A 26,171-nucleotide genomic window follows, 5' to 3' on the forward strand; every position below is an offset into this window, starting at 1 on the left:
ATATCTTCCAAATTCTCCACATTATAATGCAGCTGTTGATTTTCCCTTATTAAAAAATTCTGAGTTGCTTTTAAGGCTTGACTATTTTTGTTTACGTTCTATACATTCCTTTTGAGATGACACAATAGAACTTTCTATTAACTTGTAATTATTTTTCATAATATGTCTTAAACCATATAGTACTTAATGTTATTTGTTACCAGATACTATTGGCACCCTTTCTGTAAAGTACGATCTATTGCTATACGTGCCCTATTGTAAACCGTTATGATGGTAAATAACTTAATGACGGTATAGAAAAACTTTTAAATAAATAAAATAAATAAATAAATATCCATGATGGGATTCAATTGTAAAGATATTGCAGATCCAGGATTTACTATAGCCTCCCAAATAGAGTCAAGAGTACTCTCTGAGGGTCTTACCAACAGTGGGACACTGCTTTTCTGCAGGGGAGTCAGAACAGGAGTAAAGATTAGCTCCTCTGGAGTTGATACACCTCCTTCAGGTGAGCTGACAATGCCCCTATTGGGGTCTATTCCAGTTTCCTCTCCAATACTCGAAGTCCAGTCTTCACAACAGGTTGCATGGCCTCATCAGCTTCGGCAGAGGCCCCTCCCAACAGAGCTTCCAGGATCCTGGAGTCGGCTGGATTCATCAGAAGAACCCTGAGGATTGGGGAAAGCGAAGTTGACAAGTCCGGAGGGGAGGATGGTGAGGTAAGTCTCGTCTCCACCTCCAAAAGCAATCCTGCCGATGGTTGCTCCGCTGAACGTGGGCGACCATAGGACCCAAAAGGGGGGGATCCGAGGGGACCATGGGGTAGGTCCATTCCTTAATCTGATGCTTTTGGGCTGAATGTGGCATCGCAGCAGTAAGTTGTCTCAGAAGAAAAAGGTAAAGACGCCGTGCTCACGTGTCCTGCTCGGTAGCAGCCATCTTGGATCCCAGTTTGACTGTAGGTATTACATTTGATTGACAGTGGATTCGACCCGTTGCCAGTACAGAGTGATCACATTCAGTGTCTCACCTGCCCAAAGAGTGTTTACCAAATGTCTGGCAGTGGTAGCAGCTTATCTACAATGTCTGGGAATCCAAATCTTCTCTTATCTGGATGACTGGTTAATCACAGCTTGTTCTCGGGAATCTGTACTTGATGCTGTGCACGGGACATTCATCTTCTTGCAGAGTTTAGGTTTTCCGATCAACTTTGAGAAGTTAAATTTGGTGCCAGTCCAAAGACTAAAATTTATTAGGACTTGGATAAACTGTGTACAAGTGAGAGCATTTCTTCCCTCAGCTCAAGCATCCACTCTGCTGTCATTGATTCACAAATTGTACTCATCATAGCGAATGACAGTGAAGTCTCTCATAGTTGTATTGGACATATGACAGCTGTCATACAAGTTATTCCCCTAACTCACATGTACATTCATTGCCTTCAATGGGGTCTACGTTGGAATCAGTTGACATAGCCCCTCTCCCGAGTGGTACAAATTTCCCAAGAGATGGCTCAGGAGCTGCAATGGTGGTGACAACCTCATGTTCTTTGAGGGGGTGTGCCTCTCCATTCTTCCTCATACTGAATAACATTAATATTGGATGCTTCCTCAAAGGGGTGGGAAGTGCATTGGCTTCTATTGAACCCAGGGCATTTGGTCTTCCAAGGAAAGTTGGTCAATCTGCTCAAACTGTGCAGTTCTTCATACACTTGATTAAAGACAAGAACATCCTCATTCAGAGAGACAACCAGGTGGCCATGTTTTATGTTAACAATGAGGGAACAGAATCATCGTCCCTATGCCAGCAGGTGCTCCAGATCTGGATTTGGACAGAGAAAAATCAGACATGGCTGCAGGCCTCCTATCTCACAGGGATCTTCAGATTGACTCAGCAGAATATTTCATCCGCACGAGTGGTTAAGCACTTGATAGCAGATCTTGACCTACCTACAGATTATTTATTTCCTAGTCTCATCTAGAAAACTATCAACTCGTTGCAACTATACCTTCAAGTGAAGTAGATATTCTAAATGGTGTCTGGAAAAGGCATTTGACCCTTTCTCATGTCAGCTGCAACGTCTATTTCAGTTCCTTCATAAGAACATAAGAACATAAGAAAATGCCATACTGGGTCAGACCAAGGGTCCATCAAGCCCAGCATCCTGTTTCCAATATAAGATCCTGGCAAGTACCCAAAAACTAAGTCTACTCCATGTTACCATTGCTAATGGCAGTGGCTATTCTCTAAGTGAACTTAATAGCAGGTAATGGACTTCTCCTCCAAGAACTTATCCAATCCTTTTTTAAACACCGCTATACTAACTGCACTAACCACATCCTCTGGCAACAAATTCCAGAGTTTAATTGTGCATTGAGTAAAAAATAACTTTCTCCGATTAGTTTTAAATGTGCCCCATGCTAACTTCATGGAGTGCCCCCTAGTCTTTCTACTATCCGAAAGAGTAAATAACCGATTCACATCTACCTGTTCTAGACCCGTTCATCATCTTTCCAACTCTTTCATCTTTCCAACTCTTGCCACATTTTCAAGTGAGTGCACCTTGGTGCCACAGCAGCCTACCTTAACATGGTGGACAGTAAACTGATATCTACTGATAAATATTTGAAGGTATGGTTTGATTCCAGGCTTATTGATTATATGTTATATTTGTTTTAAATGGTTTTGTTGCTTGAAATTATTTTTGTGATGGGAGATTTTTGTCAAGAAAGCACTGAATAAATATTGTTAAATAAATAAATATGCTCATCCGATCATCTCGTGATTCATGAAAAGACTGTTGCATGTCAAACCCCTGGTTGAGAAACCTCCTGTATCATGGGACCTTAATGTCATACTTTCACAAGTAGTGAGGCCTCCATCTGAACCTCTGGATTCGGCTTTGCTAACATTTTTTACTTTGAAGTTGTTTTTTCTCATTGCCATCACTTCTGTAAGAAGGGTCAGTGAACTCCATCTTGGTCACTATTCTCTTTATCTGCAGTTCTTTCCTAAGAGGATGGTTCTTCTAACTTATCCCAAGTTTCTGCAAAGGTGGTGTTCACTTTTCACATCAAATCAATCCATTGTGCTGCCTATATTTTTACCAAAAAGCACGAAGGAAGGCGATCTATAATAGCCGTCAGGATGAAAGAAAAGAAATAGATGCCTGTAGTCTTAAAACAATCCTTTATTGCAGTGGAGACACAAGGGTAGCCCGACTCTGGCCGAGTTTCGCCGTTTCAAAACGGCTGCCTCAGGGGCTTACAATAATCTTCTTGAATTCATTAGTTATATATGGACTAAGAATATAATGTGATCATATAAAGAGCTGTATGATCTCTTATGTTGCGTCTTGAAGCATTCCCGATAGCAGAACTCCACTAGCAAAGGCCTTTGCTAGTGGAGTTCTGCTATCGGGATCACATTATATTGTAAGCCCCTGAGGCAGCCGTTTTGAAACGGCGAAACTCGGCCAGAGTCGGGCTACCCTTGTGTCTCCACTGCAATAAAGGATTGTTTTAAGACTACAGGCATCTATTTCTTTTCTTTCATCCTATATTTTTACCAAGACTGCATGCTCAAGATGGCGAGAAAGCCCTTCACACGTTAGACTGCAAATGGGCTGTGGCATTTTATAAAAGAAGAACTCAACCTCAGCAGCTTTTCATATCTTTTGACCTGAGCCATCTGGGAGTTGTGTTTGCCAAACAAACCTTATTTAATCGGTTGGCTGTATACATCCAACCTTAATATCACTGAGCATGACTAGAACTCACAGATTCAGTTAAAGCTCATCAACTTAGAGCTATGGCCTCCACTATAACTTATCTTTATGAAGTACACATTGAGGATTTCTGTAAAGCTGCAACTTATTTATTTATTTATGTATTTATAGCTTTTCTATACCGACTTTCCAATAACAGAATTACTGATCAATTCGGTTTACATTTTAAACTTTAACAGTGACAAGTAATTGTCTTACAATGAACAGGAAGAAATAACTTGGAAATAAATATATGGGGATTATAACATAGATACAATATATAAAGCCTAATGAAGGCAAAGGCATAACTTCACATCACATCTTCACATCTTCACAAACTTCACATCTTCACAAACTTCACATCTTTTATGTCCACTACTGTCTGGATAGCCCCTCAAGAGCTGTCAATTAATTTGGACAGATAGTTTTGCATAATTAGTTTTTTCTAGTCTACTCTCCTCGGGTTGCTTACTAAGTAAATGTTCTGTTGCAACCATTAGCTTGTGACTCCTCACATGTAATGGTTAATTTAGCATGCTTATTGATGGAAAAAGCAAGTTGGCATACCATAAATAATATTTTCTGTATATGGCAGGATGAATTAGATATTGAATACCTGTACTCCTCCTTGGAGAGTCTATTACACAGTTAGATTTAGCTTTGGTCCTAACTGAGGAGGCTCATGAGGCAATGCCAACATGGAAATTCCCACATATGCTTAGTAGATCTCAAAGCTCTACTATTTCAGTGCTACCAGAAGACATCACCCACATGTAATGGCTAATTCATCCTGCTGTCTATTGAAAACTCTGTTTACTGTAAGCAGAGTTGCTATTTTATTGTGGGAGGGGAAAAATATCATGGGGATATTCCTGTGATATTTGGCTGCTCCTTTGGAAAATGTGACAGTTTCCCTGTGATATTTTTTCTCACAAAATATTTCCATGAGAGAAAATATCGTGGGGAAACATGAAAAAACGATTGATAGTGGCTTCTTTCATCTGGGGCAGCCATCACCTTAAAGGGCAAAGCGACCCAGAAAGCTTCCCTTCTCAAAGTGCCAAAATCCCTCTTGTTGGTCTGGGTAGACCCCTACCCAACCCCCCAGCTGTCTATTAAGGCAGCTGAAAAGAAAAACAAATTAAAAATGCTTACAGTGTCATGCGGTGATGTCCCTCCCCCTTCAAGTAAGAACTCCCCCCTCCCCCAAGCCAACCTCCCTCCTGATCCAAACCCCCTATCTCGTCAGTAGTAGCCCCCTGGCTCTCCCCCCTTACATGACACCTAGTCCCTAGTTGACTAATGGCCCTCCCTGCTCCTCTAGCATAATACACTCTAGCATAATACACTCTATCACATGATATTAGGGGTAAAGACCAATTGGCACCATTTTAAAAAATGATGTTGACTGGACTGGAGCCTAGGAGGCACTCTAAGCCACCGCTAGATTACCAGGGAGACTTTTCTTGGTAAGGAGGGATCCAGGGGTGGGGGGAGAGCAGTCCGGAGAGAAAGAGGCCTTCTAAACAGGGGTGGGGGGAGAGCAGTCTGGAGAGAAGGAGGCCTTCTAAACAATCAGTGACTAGGTGCTAAGAAAGGGGAGACTGGGAGATTGAGTTGGGCTTAATGAAGGAGGAGGGGTGTGGGAAGGGAGAGTGGCAACACCATGGGACACTTGGAATATTTTTTAAACTTTTTTCTTTTCAGCTATGTCAACAGGTGGTGGGGGTGGAGTGGGGGTTTCATAGGAGCCTACCCAGATCTCTGGGGGGATTTTAGCACATTGGAAGGAGGATTTAAGACATTCTGATGCTCCAATGGAAAGTAAGCTATAACTCCTTTCTGGGAAATAATGCTGCTTTGGCCAGCCATGTTAATTTATTTACATATGATTACCTATGCAAATTAATTAACCTGGTTAACCTGATTTCATGCATTAGTAAATTTTATGCATGCAAATGCATGTAAAACAACTAATTTAAATATTGTGTGATTTTTTTTTTAATGAAATCATTGCACAATATGTGATTATCACTTGATAAACAGCTTTTTACACCTCATAGACACTGTTTTTTTGCATTTTAATTGCTTATCATAGCTTAGTGAATGATGCCCTAACTTTAGTGGGATATTCCATGGCATATACCTGACTAGCTTAAAGTTAGCCGGATAAGTTTATCTGGCTAACTTTATGATTTTCCTGAAGAATGACCAGAGCCAAATAATTTATCTGGCTAATTCTGAATATCAGAGTTAGGCCTAGATTTATCAAAATGCAGTAAGTATTGCATGCGATAGGAAAAGGGGTGTGGTTTATTGCAATTTGTGCTAATTACCAATGTGAAGAGCTAAGTTAGTGCAAATTGTGATAACATTGTCAGGCTTTGCAATAGGTGCCAGACCTGTTACATGTCCTGCATACAACCACTGGGGGGGGAATGTGAGTGAGTGAGTGAGTGAGAGAGAGAGAGAGAGAGAGAGAGAGACTGGCCATAATGTCATCTCCCTAGATAGGTATTTGTATCCCTATGGTAGGCCCACCTAGTAGCTCGAGGTGAGGTTTAGGTATTAGTGTAGGGGGTTAGGGGCCACTTTGACATTCAAAGTGAGACGTACAAACAGAACAGTGGTCCCTTGTGAAGATTTGATGACTTTCGGAGTGAGGAAACTCACCCAAAATGAGATTTGTACAATGTTCTCTCCACCTAGGTTGATGTTACCCAGGTAGAGAGTCCATCAAGCTAGGTGGAGAGAACATTGCCCAAATCTCATCTTGGAGTGAGTTTCCTCACTCCGAAGGTCATCAAATCCTCACAAGGGCCTATCGCATGCGTCATCAAATCCTCACAAGGGCCTATCGCATGTGTTAACGGGGCTTTTCGCATGCATTAATGGGAGTTTCCTCACTCCGAAGGTCATCAAATCTTCACAAGGGACCACGTTTTTACATGCGGTAAGGGCCTATCGCATGCGTTAATGGGGCTTTTCGCATGCGGAAATGCCTTAGCGCATTTTGATAAATGACCCCCTTAGACAGATAACTTATGCGGCTAACTTAACTCTATCCTGGAACACCTCAAAGTTATCCAGCTAATTTTAGCTACTCTTATTGAGCTGGCTAAATGGCTAAAACTATTCAAAAATCGGTATTTAGCCAGATAAATTGTGATCCTTTTTACACCCCAGAATTTTCTCTTGCTGCTGTTTGAAATATCTTTTTTTTATTTATTTATTTAAAGGTTTTTCTATATTGATGTGCCCAGAGCATCACATCGGTTTACAAGTGACATGTGAGGAAACAGTATATCAAACTCATAATTGTGCAGTATCACTTAATGTCAAATATATTTTCAATTAAAAAATATCCATGAAAACCAAAAGTAGGTTATGTTTGTTTTGTTAAATTAAAATAAAACCATAAATAATTATTTTTCAGAATGATTGCTATTATCAAGGTTTTATGGAAGGAATCGAATATTCAACTGTGGCACTCTCTACCTGCGATGGGCTCAGGTATTGCAATTTTCTTTACTTAGAATGTATTTAGTACAGACTGCAAACCATTCTATAATGAGGTGTTTCAATAGAAAGGAGATAGGAATTTTGGATATTTGTCTTTACCAGAGCTTTGATTGCTGAGTGCCTTAAACATGTCAAGGTCCATATTCAAAAGCATTTAGCTGAATATCTATAAGTTATCTGACTAAATGAAGATTTGGGTACTTTTCCAAGTTGTTAGGGGTGTTCCGGGGGCGTAATGGGGAGGAGAAAGGTTAGCCAGAATAAGTTATTTGGCTAACTCCGATATTCAGATTGCCCTTAGGGTTGCCCTAAATTAGTGGAACAAACTTATCTTGCTAACTTTAAGATAGCCAAATAGATTCAGCTGCATGGCTACACCACTGAATATATGGGCTAAATTAAGAATAAAAGCTTGGCCATACTGGGTCAGACCAAAGGTCCCTCGAGTCCAGTATCCTGTTTCCAGCAGTGGCCAATTCAGGTCACAAGTATCTGGCAGGATCCCGAAGTTTAGATAGATTCCATGCTCCTTATCCCAGGAATAAGCAGTAGATTTCTGCAACTCCACCTTAATAATAGTTAATGGACTTTTTCTCCAGGAACTTGTCCAAACCTTTTTTAAATGCAGCTAGAAAAGTTTATTCGTCTAATTTGCTGAGCCACACAGTGGCTGAATATTGACCTTGTCAGATTTTGGGGGATTTCCACAATAAATATATATGAGAGATTTTCATTCATGGCCTCCATGGTATGCAGATATATATTATACATATTTATTGTGGATATCCTAAACACCTGACCTGTTTGTGGCATTCAATGTCCAGAGTTGCTATAACTGGCCTATACAAAGTAAGATCATACTAATTTATATAATCTTCATATAGATCTATCAGTAGACCAGCAAGAACCCCTTTTAGTTCATTTGGTATTTGTTTTACTCATATCTTTAGATATTTTCTCAGTGGGCAAGCAGATAGTAATTTCTTAGCATTCGGATAGGTGGATCCCCAACCAGTGGTTTATGCACCTCTACCAGCAAATGGAGAAGGAGCAAAGCTGTCATCACGGTACATATACCCCTGCGTAGGCAGCCCACCAGTATTCTCCAACTCCAGTGGATGGTGGACGTGCATCTCCCTATAGGAGATTGCCCTAAACAATTTTTTATAGAAGGAGAAACGAAGAAAGACGTTCATTGTCCCGCTGTCCTGTGCTGATACTTATGTTTCCTAGCGATAGCAGGCTGAATTAGCCATGCTGTCTGGGAGATCGTCGCATGACCGGCAGGCGGCTGCTCGGTGAGGTTCCTGCGCAATTGTCCGATTTACCTCAGTTTCTTTTTTTCCGCGAGCAGGACTACACGCGGGCTGTTTTTCTCCTCTCCTCGTCTCTTCACTTTTTCAAATTTTTTGATTTTTCTTCGATTTTTCGAGTTGAAAATTTAGCGATGGCTCCGAAGCCATCGGGCTTTAAATATTGCCAATGTGGCAAAATTATGTCCATCACTGATGGACATAATTATTGCTACATTTGCTTGGGCCTGGAGCATGACACAGCCTCATGCAGGGACTGTGGTCGGATGTCGCCCCGGGCCCGAAAACAGCGCAACGAGAAAATCGCGCGCCTACATTCCCCTCATTCTTCGCCAGGCCCAGCGAAGAAAATAAAGAAGAAGCCACCAAGAAGATAGAATTCGCTGGAAGGGGACTCGGCCAGGTCGGTGCCACCACCAAGGCTAGAAACAGAGGTCGAGGCCTCGACTCCCTCAGGGGATAAGTCAGCTGCGCCGTTGGGGGCACAGGGCTCTGTGCCCTCTCGTTCCCGCTCCTCGACGCCGAAGCACTTGGAGCACAGAAAAAGTAAAAGGAGCAGTCACACGAAGCATGGCGCATCCCATGGCGCATCGGCGCACGGCGCATCGACGCACAGCACAGCTCACGGTGCATCTCACGGCGCATCGATGCCACGAGCAACTCAACTCAGCATGGCTAATTCATCCTGCTATCTACGGAAACACCGTTTATGGTAAGCAAACTTTCTTGTCTTTCCTTCATTCGAGTTTCCAGAGGTGATTTCTTCAAATTCTTCCCTCAGGTGAGTGGCTTGGTCCGGCAGCTGTTTTTTGCCAGTGTGGACTTAGCTGTTTAAAAAAAAACAAAACAAAAAAAAAGCTGGTGCAGGAAGCCGAGCACAATGGTGAAGGTGTATGCCCCCTTCCCACACAGCTGGAGATGGACTCTGTACTTGGCCAGGCAGGCTGAGCTCGGGTAAAGAGTATTAAAAAAAAAAATGAAAATAAAAGGAGGGGGTGTTGATTTTAGGGATTCCTCTCCCTTCCGGTCTCCGTGCTCAGGGTGCTGATCTGATGTCCATTCCCGCCTCTGGGGGAGCTTGGGGGACTCGGGCAGCTTGGCAGGTTGAGCAACCTTCTGGACTAGGCCCTGCTCTCAGGCTTAGATTTTTCGCCGTGTGGTAGGCCACTGCAGCATTTGCATGCTTTTTTTTTTGCGAGTAAGGCTGCCCTCGTCAGGTATTTCGGTTTGCACTTGTACACCCAGCTGTGCACCCAGTTGTGCACTTAGGGGCCGATGCAATACAGTGCGCGCAGTAGGATGTGGGTTAAATATGCGCTAATCCACCCTCTAATGCATAAGAACATAAGAACATGCCATACTGCCATACTGGCCCAGCATCCTGTTTCCAACAGTGGCCAATCCAGGCCACAAGAACCTGGCAAATACCCAAAAACTAAGTCTGTTCCATGTTACTGTTGCAAGTAATAGCAGTGGCTATTTTCTTAGTCAACTTACCATATTTGCCGGCGCATAGGACACACTTTTTCCCCTCAAAATAGGGGAAAAATAAGAAGTGCGTCCTATGCGCATCACTCCCCCCACACACCAGACACTGTTAATTTTAATTACCTTTTTTTGATTACCTAATTACCTAATGCAGAGAGATGCAGGGCCCAGGAGGATAGTAATGCGGGCTCTTCCCGTGATCGGGGGGGAAGGGGAGACGAAGGGGGCTTCAGCCGGATGGCGGTGGCTGTGGAGTCGGCCAATCAGGAAGCGATTCTACAGGTCCTATACACCGGTAATTTTGATTACCGGCGCCAGGACCTGCAGAATCACTCCCCAAATCGGGCGGCGCACCCTCGTTCCCCGACGCCACCACGACACTTCCGGTCGGATGATTGCCGGCACATAGGACTTGCAGAATTGTTCAACGACGCCACCGCAACACTCCCCCCACCAGACACTGATTTAGTGCCCCAAAATTATATAGAAAATTATTTTTTTCCCTTAAAAATATGTAGAGAAAAGGGGGTGCGTCTTATAAGCGACTGCATCCTATGCGCCGGCAAATACAGTAATTAATAGCAAGTAGGGGTGTGCATTCGTTTTGAACTTAAATGGAAAACACAACTTTTTTTTTTTTTTAACTTAAAAAAATGATGAGGCGTAAACGATCGGATTTCCAACGTATTCAACATAGCTATGTTGAATACGTTGGAAATCGCGATTGTTGATCTAAATAAAAATTTAAACCCCTCACCCTCCTTAATCCCCCCCCCCAAGACTTACCAAAACTCCCCATGCTGGCCAAAAGTTCCGTGAGGGTCCGGGAGCGGACGCGTGGGAATCACGTGACGGCCCGCGTCACTCCGACGTGACGCCGACGTCACGTGGTCCATCACGGTTCCGCTCCCGGACCCTCGTTGGACCCAAACGGCACTTTTGGCCAGCTTGGGAGGGCCTCCTGACCCCTCCAAGCTGGCCAAAAGTGCCTTTTGGGCCCAACGAGGGTTCCGGGAGCGGACCCGCGGAGAATCACGTGACGCCGAGTCACTCCGACGTGGCGCCGACGTCATGTGATTCCCGTCTGGGTTCGCTCCCAGACCTCGTTGGGCCCAAAAGGCACTTTTGGCCAGCTTGGGGGGGTCAGGAGCACGTCACCTTCCGACGTGGCGCCGACGTGGCGGCTCCTGACCCCCCCAAGCTGGCCAAAAGTTCCTTTTGGGCCCAACGAGGGGACCCGGAGCGAACCCGCGGGGAATCACGTGACGCCACATCACTCCGACGTGGCGCCGACGTCACGTGATTCCCCTCGGGTTCGCTCCCAGAACCCTCGTTGGGCCCAAAAGGCACTTTTGGCCAGCTTGGGGGGGTCAGGAGCACGTCACTCCGACGTGGCGCCGACGTGGCGGCTCCTGACCCCCCCAAGCTGGCCAAAAGTGCCTTTTGGGCCCAACGAGGGACCCGGAGCGAACCCGCGGGGAATCACGTGACGCCACGTCACTCCGACGTCGCGCCGACGTCACGTGCTCCTCGCAAAGGAGTTCAGCAATGGCGTCTTGACTCCCCGCTGGATCACCAGGGAGTTGTGGTAAGTCTTGGGGGGGGGGGGATTAAGGAGGGTGAGGGGTTTAAATTTTTATTTGCACGTATGGACATAGACTCAACTTATGGAATTCTCCATAAGTCCATATTGACCGCAAATGGGACCCCCATTCGACTTATGGACTTATGAACATAAACTTTTGCTCTGCACATCCCTAATAGCAAGTAATGGACTTCTTCTCCAAGAACTTATCCAAGCATTTTTTAAACAAAGCTATACTAACTGCACTACCCACATCCTCTGGCAACAAATTCCAGAGTTTAATTGTGCGTTGAGTGAAAAAAACACTTTCTTCGATTAGTTTAAATGTGCCACATGCTAACTTCATGGAGTGCCCCCTAGTCTTTCTATTATCTGAAAGAGTAAATAACCGATTCTCATCTACCCATTCTAGATCTCTCATGATTTGTAACACCTGTATCGTATCCCCCCTCAGCCCTCTCTTCTCCAAGCCAGGGTTGCTTGAGCCCCTAATTATAATTGCAATTTGCGGAATTAGTGCCCATTTAACGCGCTTCCGACGCAGAGTGAATGGGATAGCGCTGATCACATGCAAATGCATGTTAATGAGGCTATTACTCATTCACTCAAATGCAAAAAAATAAATGTGCATCTCAGATGCACATTTATCACTCAGCTATTAACGCCTGACTGGAGCAGGTGTTAATAGCTGAGCGCATTGAAAAGAAGTACAGAAAAGCAGAAAATACTGCTTTTCTGTACTTCTTTTAAAAGTTTAAAGAAAAAAAACTCAGCAGGCCGCATTAAGACGACCGATGCCGGCAGGGTCGCGTTAGCAAGGAGGAGCTAGGGTTGCGCGACCCCCTAATTATAATATAGCATGGCACCCCCCTTGCAGTCGCCATTCGTGTGTTAAGAAAGCGGGCGCCTGCTTTCCATTGTTTCCACGCCCGCTTTCCATGCTTATTTTTTCTTCGGCCCCTTAGCTGGGTGCTCAATTGGGCACATAAGGATGCATACCTAGGCACTCAGTTGTGCATGTAGAGGCTCCGAATTGGATGCACAGAGATGTACTTCAGGGCTTAGTTGGGCATCCTCCTGCATCGTGCGTTGCGCGCCTGATTTTTGGGCACCTAGTTTTTGTTGCGTCCGTCAGTCACAGACGGTTGCGACCACTCTGCCTTACCTTTTTTTCTCCTCTTTCTCTCTCTTTGAGTAAGATGGTTGTCTCCTGTGCCGAGTGACGAGGGCCTCGGCATTTCTAGACCAGCATGGGCATCCCCATCCACCATGGTCACTCCCGTGGCCTCCTAGGGCGCGAACGCGCACATCTCTGACGCTCAAATACACATCATGGCGGGAACCTCGGGGGTGGCCCCACCGCGTGACATTAGTACCTCCGGGTATATCTAGCCTCTGCTTCCGCTTCCAATTTGAGTTAACAAAGACTTTGCTTCGCTACTCTGCCTGCCCTAAGCTGTATGCTTAGACGCCTCTTTGCACGCTAAGGGCCTCGCTCCAGGAGAAGCTCTAGACACCCACTCCTCGGGGGTCTCTCGCTTCCAACTCCCTGCGGGGTCCTCACTATCCTAGACAACCACTCCTCGGGAGTCTTTTCTCTTTATTCATTTCTTTATTCATCTCCCTCACGGACCACCTCATCATGGGACTGGACAAAGGACACTCCTTCTTGCTAACGGCTTTCGACACGGTGAACCACTCCAGCCTCCTAAATCGTCTATCTGACATTGGGATAACAGGAACGGCCTTCAGAAGGTTCGACTCCTTTCTCAGTAGCAGAGGTTATAAAGTCAAAATCAATAACAAGAGTCCCCACACATTAATTCTTCTCTAGGTGTACCCCAGGGCTCTTCCCTGTCTCCCACCCTCTTCAACATCTACCTCCTTCCCCTCTGCCAGCTGCTAACAAGCCTAAAATTAAAACACTACCTTTACGCTGAACACTACGAAAACACTCAAGTTCTGGGACAACTACCTCCAAGCCATCAACCTCCTACTCACCAGCCTAAACTTGGTACTTAACTCCGCCAAAACGGAACTCCATCTCATATCCCCCGAACACAGTGATCCCCCAGCTGACCCACCCCAACACGCTAATCACACAAGCAAGAGATCTCGGAGTAATAGTTGACAACCATCTAAACTTAAAGAAGTTCATCAACCACACAACCAAGGACTGCTTCTATAAACTACAGCTGCTAAAAAGACTTAAACCCCTTCTACACCTTCACGACTTCACATCTGTCCTCCAGGCCATCATATTCTCCAAGATAGACTATTGCAATTCCATTCTACTAGGTCTCCCTGCCTCCTCCACCAAACCTCTTCAGATGCTCCAAAACGCAGCCGCCAGAATCCTAACAAATACCAACAGAAGAGAGCACATTACGCCCATCCTTAGAGATCTACACTGGCTACCAATAAGCTTCAGAATCCTTCACAAATCCCTTACCATCATTCATAAAACCATTCACCACCAGGTACCCATCGACTTGCACCTCCCACTCAGACTCCACACCTCTTCAAGACCTATCAGGGAAGCTTACAAAGGATCCCTGCATGCCCACCCTACCAAAGCCACCCATCTGTCAACCACTAGAGAACGGGCCTTCTCAACAGCGGGATCAACCATCTGGAACGCTATCCCCCTCCGATCTCAGACAGGAACCCTGCTTGTTGTCATTCAGAAAAAAACTTAAGACCTGGCTCTTTCAACAAGCCTTCTCCTAACCCAGACCTACATCAGCTATGCCTCAGATCATGTACTAAGGCCTTCTATCTAATGGAAGCCATCTCAGACATTGTAACTGATCAATGCATGCCATCTCAAACATTGTAAATGATTTGCTATAATTACCGAGTTTCCTATCTACTACAGCTTCTTCATCTTTCGAGTTCCTTTACCCTTGTTTTATTGTAACTTTTGCCTCTTCGTTGTGGTTAATGTTATGGTTAATGTTAAATCCCCCTGTTCCTTGTAAACTGATATGATATGATCTGTATCATGAATGTCAGTATAAAAAAGTACTAAATAAATAAATAAATAAATTTCCAGGATATTGGACCATTGGGTACTTGCTCCTTGAGGGCCTATCTACTTCATATCCTGCACCACGGACCTTCGCTCCCACCATTCTTCCATCAGGAAGACGCCTTCACTCTGTGAGTACCTCTATGATCCGGCGCTCCAACTCCACCCACCAGCCACGGCTTTACCCGCACTGCGAACTCCTGCCTATCGTGAACATCTGGGTGAGACTATATTTCTGAGCATGTTGAGTATATTGGCACTTCGTGGATCAATGCCTTACCTTCCTGCTTTACCATCTATTTTACAGCAGTACAATAAAGTCTCTATTCATTCTGTGTCTTCTAACTGTCAGCCTATCTCATTGGTTCCTCACAGGGCTCCTCCCCATGGGCAGAGTCATCTCCATTGCGACCAAGGGTCCACAATGCCTCAAACACAACAGATTGCTAACTCCATAGACTTGGCTCAGCTCGCAGCCCTGCAGGGCATCCCTGGCCTAGCCCAGCGGATTACAGAACAACAAAAGTCTTTGGAGAACCTAGCTACTGCCTTCAATCAGTTACCAGCTCAACTGAACTCTTCAGCTCCTCCTGTGAAGGAATTGCTGTCACCAGTGGTAACCCTTAAGACCACTGTGCCTTTATCTACACCTACTCGCTTCACGGGTGAAGACAAGATGTGCAGAGGGTTCATCAATCAATGCAGCATGCATTTTGCTTTACAGCCTACCCTCTTTCCCACTGAGGCTTCAAAGACCATCTACATCCTGTAGTTCCTTGAAGGATGAGCCCTGGCCTGGGCTTCACGACTATGGGAACGTGAAGATCCAATCCTGAATGACCTAACAGGAATTCTACAACGTTTTAAGTCTGAGTTTGATGACCCGGCTCACCAGACCATCGCTGGATCCACCTTGTTCAACCTTCAGCAAGGTAACAAGCCACTTACAGACTTTGCTATTGAATTTAAGACTCTAGCATCTGAACTACATTGGGACACTGGATGCTCACGTGCCATATTCATGGAGGGTCTCAACTCTCACATAAAGGACGAACTAGTGGCTCGTGATTTGCCTGAATCCCTTGAATCCCTGATGGAACTAGCAGGGAGAACTGACAGCCATATCCACGATCGTACTCAAGAGGCTAAGAGCCCACGAAAGTCTACAGTGGGGGCTAACCATCCAAAATCTGTGCCTATTGCTTCCAGCTTACCATCTGCACCTCTAGAGGAGGAAGAGCTTATGCAGCTAGGCCAAAGACACTTGACCTCTAAGGAGAGACATTACCGCAAGCACATGGACCTGAACATGTATTGTGGCCAATCAGGTCATGCAGTCCAAACTTGTACCATTTGTCCGGGAAACTGTTGGGCCTGGGATCTGCAGGAGGACTTCTCCTGGGCCTCACCTCTCCTACTCCTCCATTATCTTTACCTGTATTCCTGCTTTGCGGAGGTCTCGTGTTTCAGACTCTCGCTCTCATTGACTCCGTGCTGAAGGTAATTTTATTCTGAAGAGCTTGGTTGAACATCTGAGGATTTATCCCACACCAATAGCTAAGCCTCTGCTATTGTCATCCATCTGGAGAACCACTTCCTGGAGAAGTTTCATTGACCACTCAGGCCATTGGCCTGTGCACTGGAGCCCTACACTAAGAATCAATTTCCTTTCTAGTGTTGGAAAAAGCCATGCATCCAGTGGTGTTGGGCCTGCCGTGGCTTCAAGACCATATGCCACAATTTAATTGGGCTACCTTGGAACTGTCCCGGTGGGGACCAGACTGTCATGGTCAGTGTCTTGCTGAAGTTTCACCGCTCATCTGCATGCTACCACTCCATCACTACCTGGCTTACCTCCACAATATGCCTCCTTTCAGGATATTTTCTCTAAGCAAGCAGCTGCTGTGCTTCCACCACACAGAGAGTTCGATTGTGCCATAAATCTGAAGCCAAATTCTGAACCTCCCAAAGGAAGTCTACCCACTTTCTGTAGCTGAGACCAAAGCTATGTCTACCCTCATTACAGTAAAATCTACAAAAAGGATTTATCAGACCTTCCAAGTCCCCTGCTGGTGCAGGCTCCTTTTTTGTTGGGAAAAAAGGATGGCACCTTACGCCCCTGCATCGATTACAGGGGTCTGAATGAGATTACCATCAAGGACAGGTACCCCCTGCCCTTAATATCTGAACTGATTGATAGACTCCAAGGGGCCAAAATATTCTCCAAATTGGACCTAAAAGGAGCATACAACTTGGTGCGTATTCAAGAAGGAGCAAATGGAAGACTGCTTTTAACTCCCATGATAGACACTTTGAATACCTTGTCATGCCTTTCAGTTTAAGTAACGCACCTGCAGTCTTTCAAAATATGATGAACGACATCTTACGGGACTTACTGTATCGATGCATTGTAGTATATCTTGATGATATACTGATCTTTTCTCAGGATCTGCAAAATCATCAGGAGGATGTTAAGAAAGTCCTAAGATGCCTGCGTGAGTACCACCTTTACGCAAAGCTTGAGAAGTGCGAATTTCACAAAGAAGCTGTACCTTTCCTGGGATATATCGTTTCGAAGAACGGTTTTCAAATGGATCCCAAGAAACTTGAGAGTATCCGGGAATGGCCTCAACCCACAGGACTGAAGGCTTTGTGTCACTTCTTGGGATTCACTAATTACTACCGATCCTTTATTAAATATCTACTCATCATTGACAGTCCCTCTAACTGCTATATGACCAAGAAGGGTGCCAACCCTGCCAATTGGTCTCCTGAAGCCATCTCAGCATTCATGACTCTCAAAGAGGCTTTTGAAAAGAAGCCGTGTCTCCGCCATCCTGACCCACACTGTCCTTTCATCGTGGAGGTTGACACATCCGACGTTGGTGTGGGGGCAGGTCTACATCAGTACAGCGAATCCAATCTGCTCCATCCTTCCTCCTTAATTTCTAGGCAATTCTCGCCTGCTGAGAGAAACTATGGGATAGGAGACAAGGAGCTTCTCACGATCAAACTGGCTTTTGAAGAGTGGCATCCCTGGCTAGAAGGCGCACAACACCAAATAGTAGTATACACTGATCACAAGCATCTAGAGTGCCTTCGACATGCTCAACGACTCAACCACCATTAAGCAAGATGGTCTCTGTTTTTCAACAGGTTCGATTTCCTTCTCAATTACCGTCCAGGAGAGAAGAACACCCGGGCTGATGCCCTATCGCGCTCTTTCTCACCACAGGACGTGCCAGATGAACCCCCATCATATCATCGATCCTGCAAAAGTGGTTCTCGCAGCCACCCAGATGGTACCTGCCGGGAAGACGGTGGTGGCCAGAAGTTTAAGAAAAAGACTGTTGAAATGGGCACACGATTCCCCTCTGGCAGGCCATCCTGGACAGAGTCATACCTTAGCAATGTTGCAAAGATACTATTGGTGGACAACCATGAAGAAGGACGTGCAAGCGTATGTGGGTTCCTACACTGTCTGTGCCAAGCAAAAGCCACCACCTGGGTGACCTTGGGGGTTTATTACAGCCTCTACCATCATCGGATGAACCATGTACTCATATCACTACCGATTTCGTAGTGGACCTGCCGTCATCCAGCGGCAATAACACCATATGACCACATATGCTCACATATGCTCACATATGCTCACAGACCACAGCATCACAGCATCAAAATGCCAGGTTAGAATCCTTCGTGACCACCTCATCAGTCGAATCTTTCGAAACCACCTCATCACTTGAAATTATGAATATCCTAAAAAAACTCAAACCCTCTTCACATCCTTTAGATACCATCCCTTCAAACCTTCTCATGTCAATACCAAACATCATTGCAAAACCGATCGCAAAAATCATTAACTGTTCATTAACTCAAGGTAAAGTTCCAGATTCTCTCAAGCAAGCCATCTTGAAACCTCTCCTAAAAAAACCTGATCTTTCAACAGATGAACCAGCTAATTTTCGCCCCATTGCTAACCTACCCTTCATTGCTAAGGTCATGGAGAAAGTAGTTAATAAACAACTTACAGACTACTTGGAAGATTTTAAGATCCTGGCTCCATCTCAATATGGTTTTCGGAAATCCTTTAACACAGAATCCCTTCTGATCTCTCTCTTGGATTCAGTCTTCCTTAGTTCAGAAAAAAGACAACCTCACCTACTCATTCTCCTCGACCTCTCGGCGGCCTTTGATACGGTTAATCATTCAATTCTTCTAGACCGACTAGCCGACATTGGTATTTCAGGCACTGTCCTAGATTGGTTTCGCTCATTTCTCAGCAACAGATCATTCAAGATAAAAATTAATAACAAAGAATCTAAGCCTATCAGTTCAAATTTGGGAGTTCCACAAGGTTCCTCCCTCTCCCCAACCCTCTTCAACATTTATCTCCTACCCCTCTGCTTCCTGCTATCTAAACTGAAAATCAAACATTTTGTATATGCAGACGACATACAAATTCTCATCCCTATAAAGAAGTCCCTTCAAAACACTTTAATTTTCTGGGAATATTGCTTTCAGGAAATCAGATCGCTCCTTACCAAACTTAACCTGGTCATCAACAAGCAAAAAACGGAATACCTCATCATCTCCCATGATGACAACTTCATTCCTAGAGAGATATCTAACTTTATAATTGATCAAACACAAAAAGACATGACCTCTAATCCTAATCCTCCTGCAACTATCCTGGACAACATAAAAAACACTTCCCACGTAAGAGATCTAGGTGTGCTTTTGGACACCCACCTGAACCTCAAATGTTTTGTAATAACACAACTAAAGAATGCTTTTTCAAATTACAAGTTCTGAAAAGGCTAAAACCCCTTTTGCATTCACACGATTTCCGCCTTGTCCTTCAAGCAATCATACTCTCCAAAGTGGATTATTGTAATGCTTTGCTACTTGGTCTTCCAGCCAACTCCAGCAAGCCTCTACAGTTGTTACTGAACTCAACAGCCAGGATCCTGACCAACGCAAATAAGAGAGACCACACCACACCCATTCTCTTCAAACTTCACTGGCTTCTGATTAAATACAGAGTACTCTACAAAGCCATGACCATCATACATAAATCCTTAAACAACTTAGCCCCAATTGATCTTACTTTTCAGTTTCGCACCAACAAATCAAAGAGACCAATAAGAAAAGCTTATCAAGGCTCCCTTTTTGTCCCTCAAGCCAAAACTCCACTAAGTAACAGAGTTTTTTTCCACGGCAGGTCCCTCTAATTGGAACTCACTTCCACCAGACCTTAGACAGGATCCCTGCCATCAATCCTTCAAGAAAAAACTGAAAACTTATCTATTTAATCTAGCATTTCCCTGATTTCTTACTGTAGATTTACCATGGCAAATTCGATTTGTTTGTTTCTTTTATAATTTCCTCCCTCTAATCCTTCCTTTTTTAACCACCTTTCTGGTCCCTCTGTTCTTTTTCCCCTTCCCTCTCCTCTCCATTTCCTATCTTATAATTTTCACTCAGTGCTCCCATGCTCTATTTTCTCTCGATACTTCCATATGTTATTTAATTTTTTAATTTTTTAATCCTTTTTTGTTTTTCCTGTAAGGCATCTGGTAAAGATGAACAATTCATACTGTGTTTTATTATTGTTCCAACAGGTTTTCATGTTTTTTTGATGTTCTTTGTTATATGTAATGCTTTTTCAAGCAAGTTTTAATTGTTCAATGTAAACCGATTTGATTTGCATCTAATGCAGGAAGACCGGTATATAAAAAACCAAAGTAAATAAATAAAATAAATAAATATGGGTTACGGTCGACCGTTTCTCTAAAATGGCACACTTTGTAGCATTACCAGAATTACCCTCTGCTACTGAGTTAGCAAAACTCTTCATTAAACACATCTTATGTCTTCATGGGATACCAAAACATATCCTATCTGACAGAGGAGTGCAATTTACTGCAAAGTTTTGGAGAGTATTATGTCAAAAATTTGACATTGCCTTGGATTTAACCTCTGCCTACTGTCCTCAGTCTAACGGTCAGACTGAGAGGATGAATAGGATGCTGAAACAATTTCTGCGATCCTATGTCAACTCTAGACAGAACGACTGGGCTGAATTACTGCCTTGGGCAGAATTTGTCATCAATTCACATCCTGCTTCTTTGACAGGGTCTTCCCCTTTCCAAACTGTCTACAGGAGGCAACCTTTACCTCCGCTGCCTATTCCATTAATATTAGCCTCTCCTGCTGCCCAGGCTACCGCAGCAGAATTATCCCAGCTTTGGAGACAGATGAAGGAGCTCCTTCTTAAAGTAGGACAAAAGGCAAAGAGGACCTATGATGCTCATCATCAAAAGGCACCCCAGTTCCAGCCTGGTGACAAGGTTTGGTTAAGCACAAAATACCTCCGACTCAAGCTCCCTTCTGCAAGATGTGCTCCTCGCTTTGTGGGACCTTTCACTATCCTTCAGCAATTAGGAAATTTAACATAGAGTCTCAAACTGCCTCCATCAATGAAGATACACAATGCAGTTCATGTATCTCTACTAAAGCCAGTGATACTATCCGAGGTCTCCAGAAAAGAACAAGAGCCTACCAGCCTGGACACAGATGATGACATTGAATATGCCGTAGAAGACATCCTTGATATATGTAAAAGAGGTGAGACATGGGAGTACCTCATCTCTTGGGAGAACTATGGCCGAGAGGAAAACTCTTGGGAACCACTGGCCAATAATACAGACAAGGAGATGCTACGCCAATTCCACCTGGCACACCCAGGCAAGCCCAGACCAACTGGAAGAGGTCTTGGAAGGGGCCCTTTGAAGGGGGTTACTGTTGTGTCCATCAGTCGCATACGGCGGCGACCACTCTGCCTTACCTCTTTTTCTCCCCTTTCTTTCTCTTTGGGCAAGATGGTTGTATCCAGTGCCAAGTACCGAAGGCCTCGGCATTTCCATACCAGCTATGGGTGTCCCCATCCGCCATGCTCACTTCTGTGGCCTTCTAGGGTGTGAGCGCACATCTCCAATGCTCAAATGCAAGTCACGGTGGGAACCTCGGGGGCGGCCCCACCGCATGATGTCAGTACCTCCGGGTATATCTAGCCTCCGCTTCCCTACCAATTTGAGTTAGCAAAAACTTTGCTTCGCTACTCTGCCTGCTCTATGCTGTACACTTAGACGCCTCTTTGCACGTTAAGGGCCTCGCTCCAGCAGAAGCTCTAGACACCCGCTCCTCGGGGGTCTCTCGCTTCCAACTCCCTTCAGGGTCCTCACTAACCTAGACAACCTCCTTGGAGGTATTTTCTCTTTATTCATTTCCAGAATATTGGACCATTGGGTTCTTGCTCCTTGAAGGCCTATCTACTTCATATCCTGCACCACGGACCTTCGCTCCCACCATTCTACCATCAGGAACGTGCCTTCACTCTGTGAGTACCTCTACGATCTGGCGCTCCAACTCCACCCACCAGCCGCGGTGTTACCCGTACTGCGGGCTCCTGCCTATCATGAACATCTGGGTGAGACTATACTTCTGAGCCTGTTGAGAGTATTGGCACTTCGAGGATCAGTGCCTTACCTTCCTGCTTTACCATCTATTTTACAGCAGTACAATAAGGACTCTATCCATTCTGTGTCTACTAACTGTGTCAGCCTATCAATTGGTTCCCCACGGAGCTCCTCCCCGTGGGCGGAGTCATCTCCATTGCAACCAAGGGTCCACAATGCCTCAAACACAATAGTTTTTGAGTGCTTATTGTTTACAAACACCTATCGTGAGCACGGATAGGTGCATACTTCTCAGACACCTGTTTAGAGTGTGCTGTTAAATGTCTATGATGCAGATAGCAAAGAAATCTAAGCACCTTATCCTTTGTGCTGCTTGTGATATTTGTACCTTACAATTTCAATTTTTTATTATGCAATCACATGTAAAACAATTATCTAGACAATTAAAATCTATCTAACTCTCACACACCCCATACATTCATCATTCATATCATGTAAAAACAAGTGCAATTTCAGACTTTTTATTATTCATCTACTTTATGAATAACTATTATTATTAATCTGCTTATTTCTTGTTCTCTGCTCTATCTAAGTTCTAAGTTCTTACGAAGTTAGCCCGGTTATTTGTACCCACTTGTTTGATGTAGATAGCTGGGTGGCGGGTGGGCGTGAGGATCGCCTGGTAACATGCCTACCTGGTGCGAAGGTGGCGGACCTCACGCGTCACCTAGATAGGATTTTAGACAGTGCTGGGGAGGAGCCGGCTGTCGTGGTACACGTGGGCACCAACGACATAGGAAAATGTGGGAGGGAGGTTATGGAAGCCAAATTTAGGCTCTTAGGTAGAAAGATTAAATCCAGAACCTCCAGGGTAGCATTCTCTGAAATGCTCCCTGTTCCACGCGCAGGTCACCAGAGGCAGGCAGAGCTCCGGAGTCTCAATGCGTGGATGAGACGATGGTGCAAGGAAGAGGGATTCAGTTTTGTTAGGAACTGGGGAACCTTTTGGGGAAGGGGAAGTCTCTTCCGAAGGGATGGGCTCCACCTTAACCAGGGTGGAACCAGACTGCTGGCGCTAACCTTTAAAAAGGAGATAGAGCAGCTTTTAAACTAGAACAAAGGGGAAAGCCGACAGTCGCTCAGCAGCGCATGGTTCGGAGAGATGTATCTTTAAAGGATACTAATGATGCATTAGAATTAGGGCATCCTGACAGTGAGGTTCCAATAATTAGAAAAGTAGTCCAAGTGCCTGTAACTAAAAACTCACCTGAGCTAAAAAATTCTAACTTATCCCTATCAATTAAAAAGCAGAATAAAAATACAAACAAAAAACAAACTTTGAAATGTTTGTATGCTAATGCCAGAAATCTAAGAAGTAAGATGGGAGAATTAGAATGTATAGCAGTAAATGATAGATACCAAACCTCAAAAACAGCACCCAAATCTTCTGGGGTATTTAACAAAATGACAATCTAATATATAAACAAACCCCCAGTGTATTTTAATTTTTTGCCAAATATCGAAAATAATTCTTTGCTCACAATCAAGTCTTAAATTTGCATATTATTTAAAAGGTAAACCGCAAAGTGTCGTAAGACCCTTGCACGTTACCCAATGATTCAACGACAAAATTTTTGAAAAGGTAGAGGAAGGGTTTCATATATAGGTTTCTCAGCCCAGCATAAGGTCTGACAGGGTATTTGATACACCGCAAATATAATACAACATGCAATTCAGACCATGTGGTTTACGCAATTATTTGCCCATGCCCAGGCTTATATATTGGCAGGACCACCTGCAAAATAAGAGTGAGGCTGAACGAACATAAATCAAAATTAAACACATCCACTTTATCTGCTCCAATTGTTGCACATTGTGAACAGCACGGACACTTGTATAGTACCTTGAAATGGACAGTTATAGATCACATACCTATCACGTCGAGAGGAGGGAACCGTGAAGGCTTGTTGAATAAACGTGAAGCGTTTTGGATCTTTACTTTGAATACGCAAGCCCCTCAGGGAATGAATGAGGCTCTTGATTGGGGCTCTTTAGTTTGAATGAATACGCGATGACGTCACGGCGATGTGGGTTGTGATTGGTTCATCACATCATCTGTGTCCCCAGCTTAAAAAGCTTGGATCGTTGGTGAGAGGTTTGCAGAGAGCAAGAGCGCTGTATGGCGTCCGGAAAACTTTTGCCTTTGACAGAAAGAGCGCTGTAAGGCGTCTGGAAAATTTTGGCCTTGACAGATGATTTTCAGCTAACGCGGTATACCTGACTGCTTTAAAAAGAACATATCCCCTGAAGAAAGGTTCCGGCGCGAACCAGAAACGTAGCTACGTCGGGTGGATTAACATCGTCAGATAAGTCGGGACTTTGAAATCATATTGAAAGAGGCTTCAGTATTTTATAAATAATATTTAAGAAAAATTGGTTTTAAGGGATAAAAAAAATTGTGTTTGCAGTTTTCACTAGGGTTTGCACAGAATTTCTAAAAAACCCATAGGTGGAGGAGGTTTGGTTGATGATTATACTTGAAAATCTAACAGACCTTATGCTGGGCTGAGAAACCTATATATGAAACCCTTCCTCTACCTTTTCAAAAATTTTGTCGTTGAATCATTGGGTAACGTGCAAGGGTCTTACGACACTTTGCGGTTTACCTTTTAAATAATATGCAAATTTAAGACTTGATTGTGAGCAAAGAATTATTTTCGATATTTGGCAAAAAATTAAAATACACTGGGGGTTTGTTTATATATTAGATTAGCAGTAAATGATGACATAGACTTAATTGGCATCTCAGAGACATGGTGGAAAGAGGATAACCAATGGGACAGTGCTATACCGGGGTACAAATTATATCGCAATGACAGAGAGGAGCAGTCGGGAGGAGGTGTGGCGCTTTATGTCCGGGATGGCATAGAGTCCAACAGGATAAACATCCTGCATGAGACTAAATACAAAATTGAATCTTTATGGGTAGAAATCCCTTGTGTATCAGGGAAGACTACAGTGATAGGGGTATACTACCGTCTACCTGGTCAAGATGGTGAGATGGACAGTGAAATGCTAAGAGAAATTAGGGAAGCCAACCAAATTGGTAGTGCAGTAATAATGGGAGACTTCAATTACCCCAATATAGACTGGGTAAATGTATCATCGGGTCACGCTAGAGAGATAACGTTCCTGGATGGAATAAATGATAGCTTTATGGAGCAATTGGTTCAGGAACCGACGAGAGAGGGAGCAATTTTAGATCTAATTCTCAGTGGAGCACAGGACTTGGTGAGAGAGGTAACGGTGGTGGGGCCGCTTGGCAATAGTGATCATAATATGATCAAATTTGATTTAATGACTGGAAAAGGAACAGTGTGCAAATCCAAGGCTCTCGTGCTAAACTTTCAAAAGGGAAACTTTGATAAAATGAGAAAAATTGTTAGAAAAAAAACTGAAAGGAGCAGCTACAAAAGTAAAAAATGTCCACGAGGCGTGGTCATTGTTAAAAAATACCATTCTAGAAGCACAGTCCAGATGTATTCCACACATTAAGAAAGGTGGAAAGAAGGCAAAACGATTACCGGCATGGTTAAAAGGGGAGGTGAAAGAAGCTATTTTAGCCAAAAGATCTTCATTCAAAAATTGGAAGAAGGATCCAACAGAAGAAAATAGGATAAAGCATAAACATTGGCAAGTTAAATGTAAGACATTGATAAGACAGGCTAAGAGAGAATTTGAAAAGAAGTTGGCTGTAGAGGCAAAAACTCACAGTAAAAACTTTTTAAAATATATCCGAAGCAGAAAGCCTGTGAGGGAGTCAGTTGGACCATTAGATGATCGAGGGGTTAAAGGGGCACTTAGAGAAGATAAGGCCATTGCGGAAAGATTAAATGATTTCTTTGCATCGGTGTTTACTGAAGAGGATGTTGGGGAGGTACCCGTAATGGAGAAGGTTTTCATGGGTAATGATTCAGATGGACTG

General features: G+C 44.1%; 1 protein-coding gene across 1 annotated transcript in view; it reads left to right on the top strand.

Moving 5' to 3' along the window:
* Nucleotides 1-26,171, top strand: part of LOC115092767 (disintegrin and metalloproteinase domain-containing protein 9-like) — a gene marked incomplete at its 3' end in the record, with an annotated part of 1,804,538 nt that overhangs the window by 328,477 nt on the left and 1,449,890 nt on the right. Inside the window, exon 5 of the mRNA XM_029604071.1 lies at nt 7,203-7,279. Coding sequence (XP_029459931.1) covers nt 7,203-7,279 — 77 coding nt within the window. The remainder of the gene's footprint in view (nt 1-7,202; nt 7,280-26,171) is intronic.

Source organism: Rhinatrema bivittatum, chromosome 5, assembly GCF_901001135.1.
Source record: "Rhinatrema bivittatum chromosome 5, aRhiBiv1.1, whole genome shotgun sequence".
In the NCBI taxonomy this organism is placed as follows: Eukaryota; Metazoa; Chordata; class Amphibia; order Gymnophiona; family Rhinatrematidae; genus Rhinatrema; species Rhinatrema bivittatum.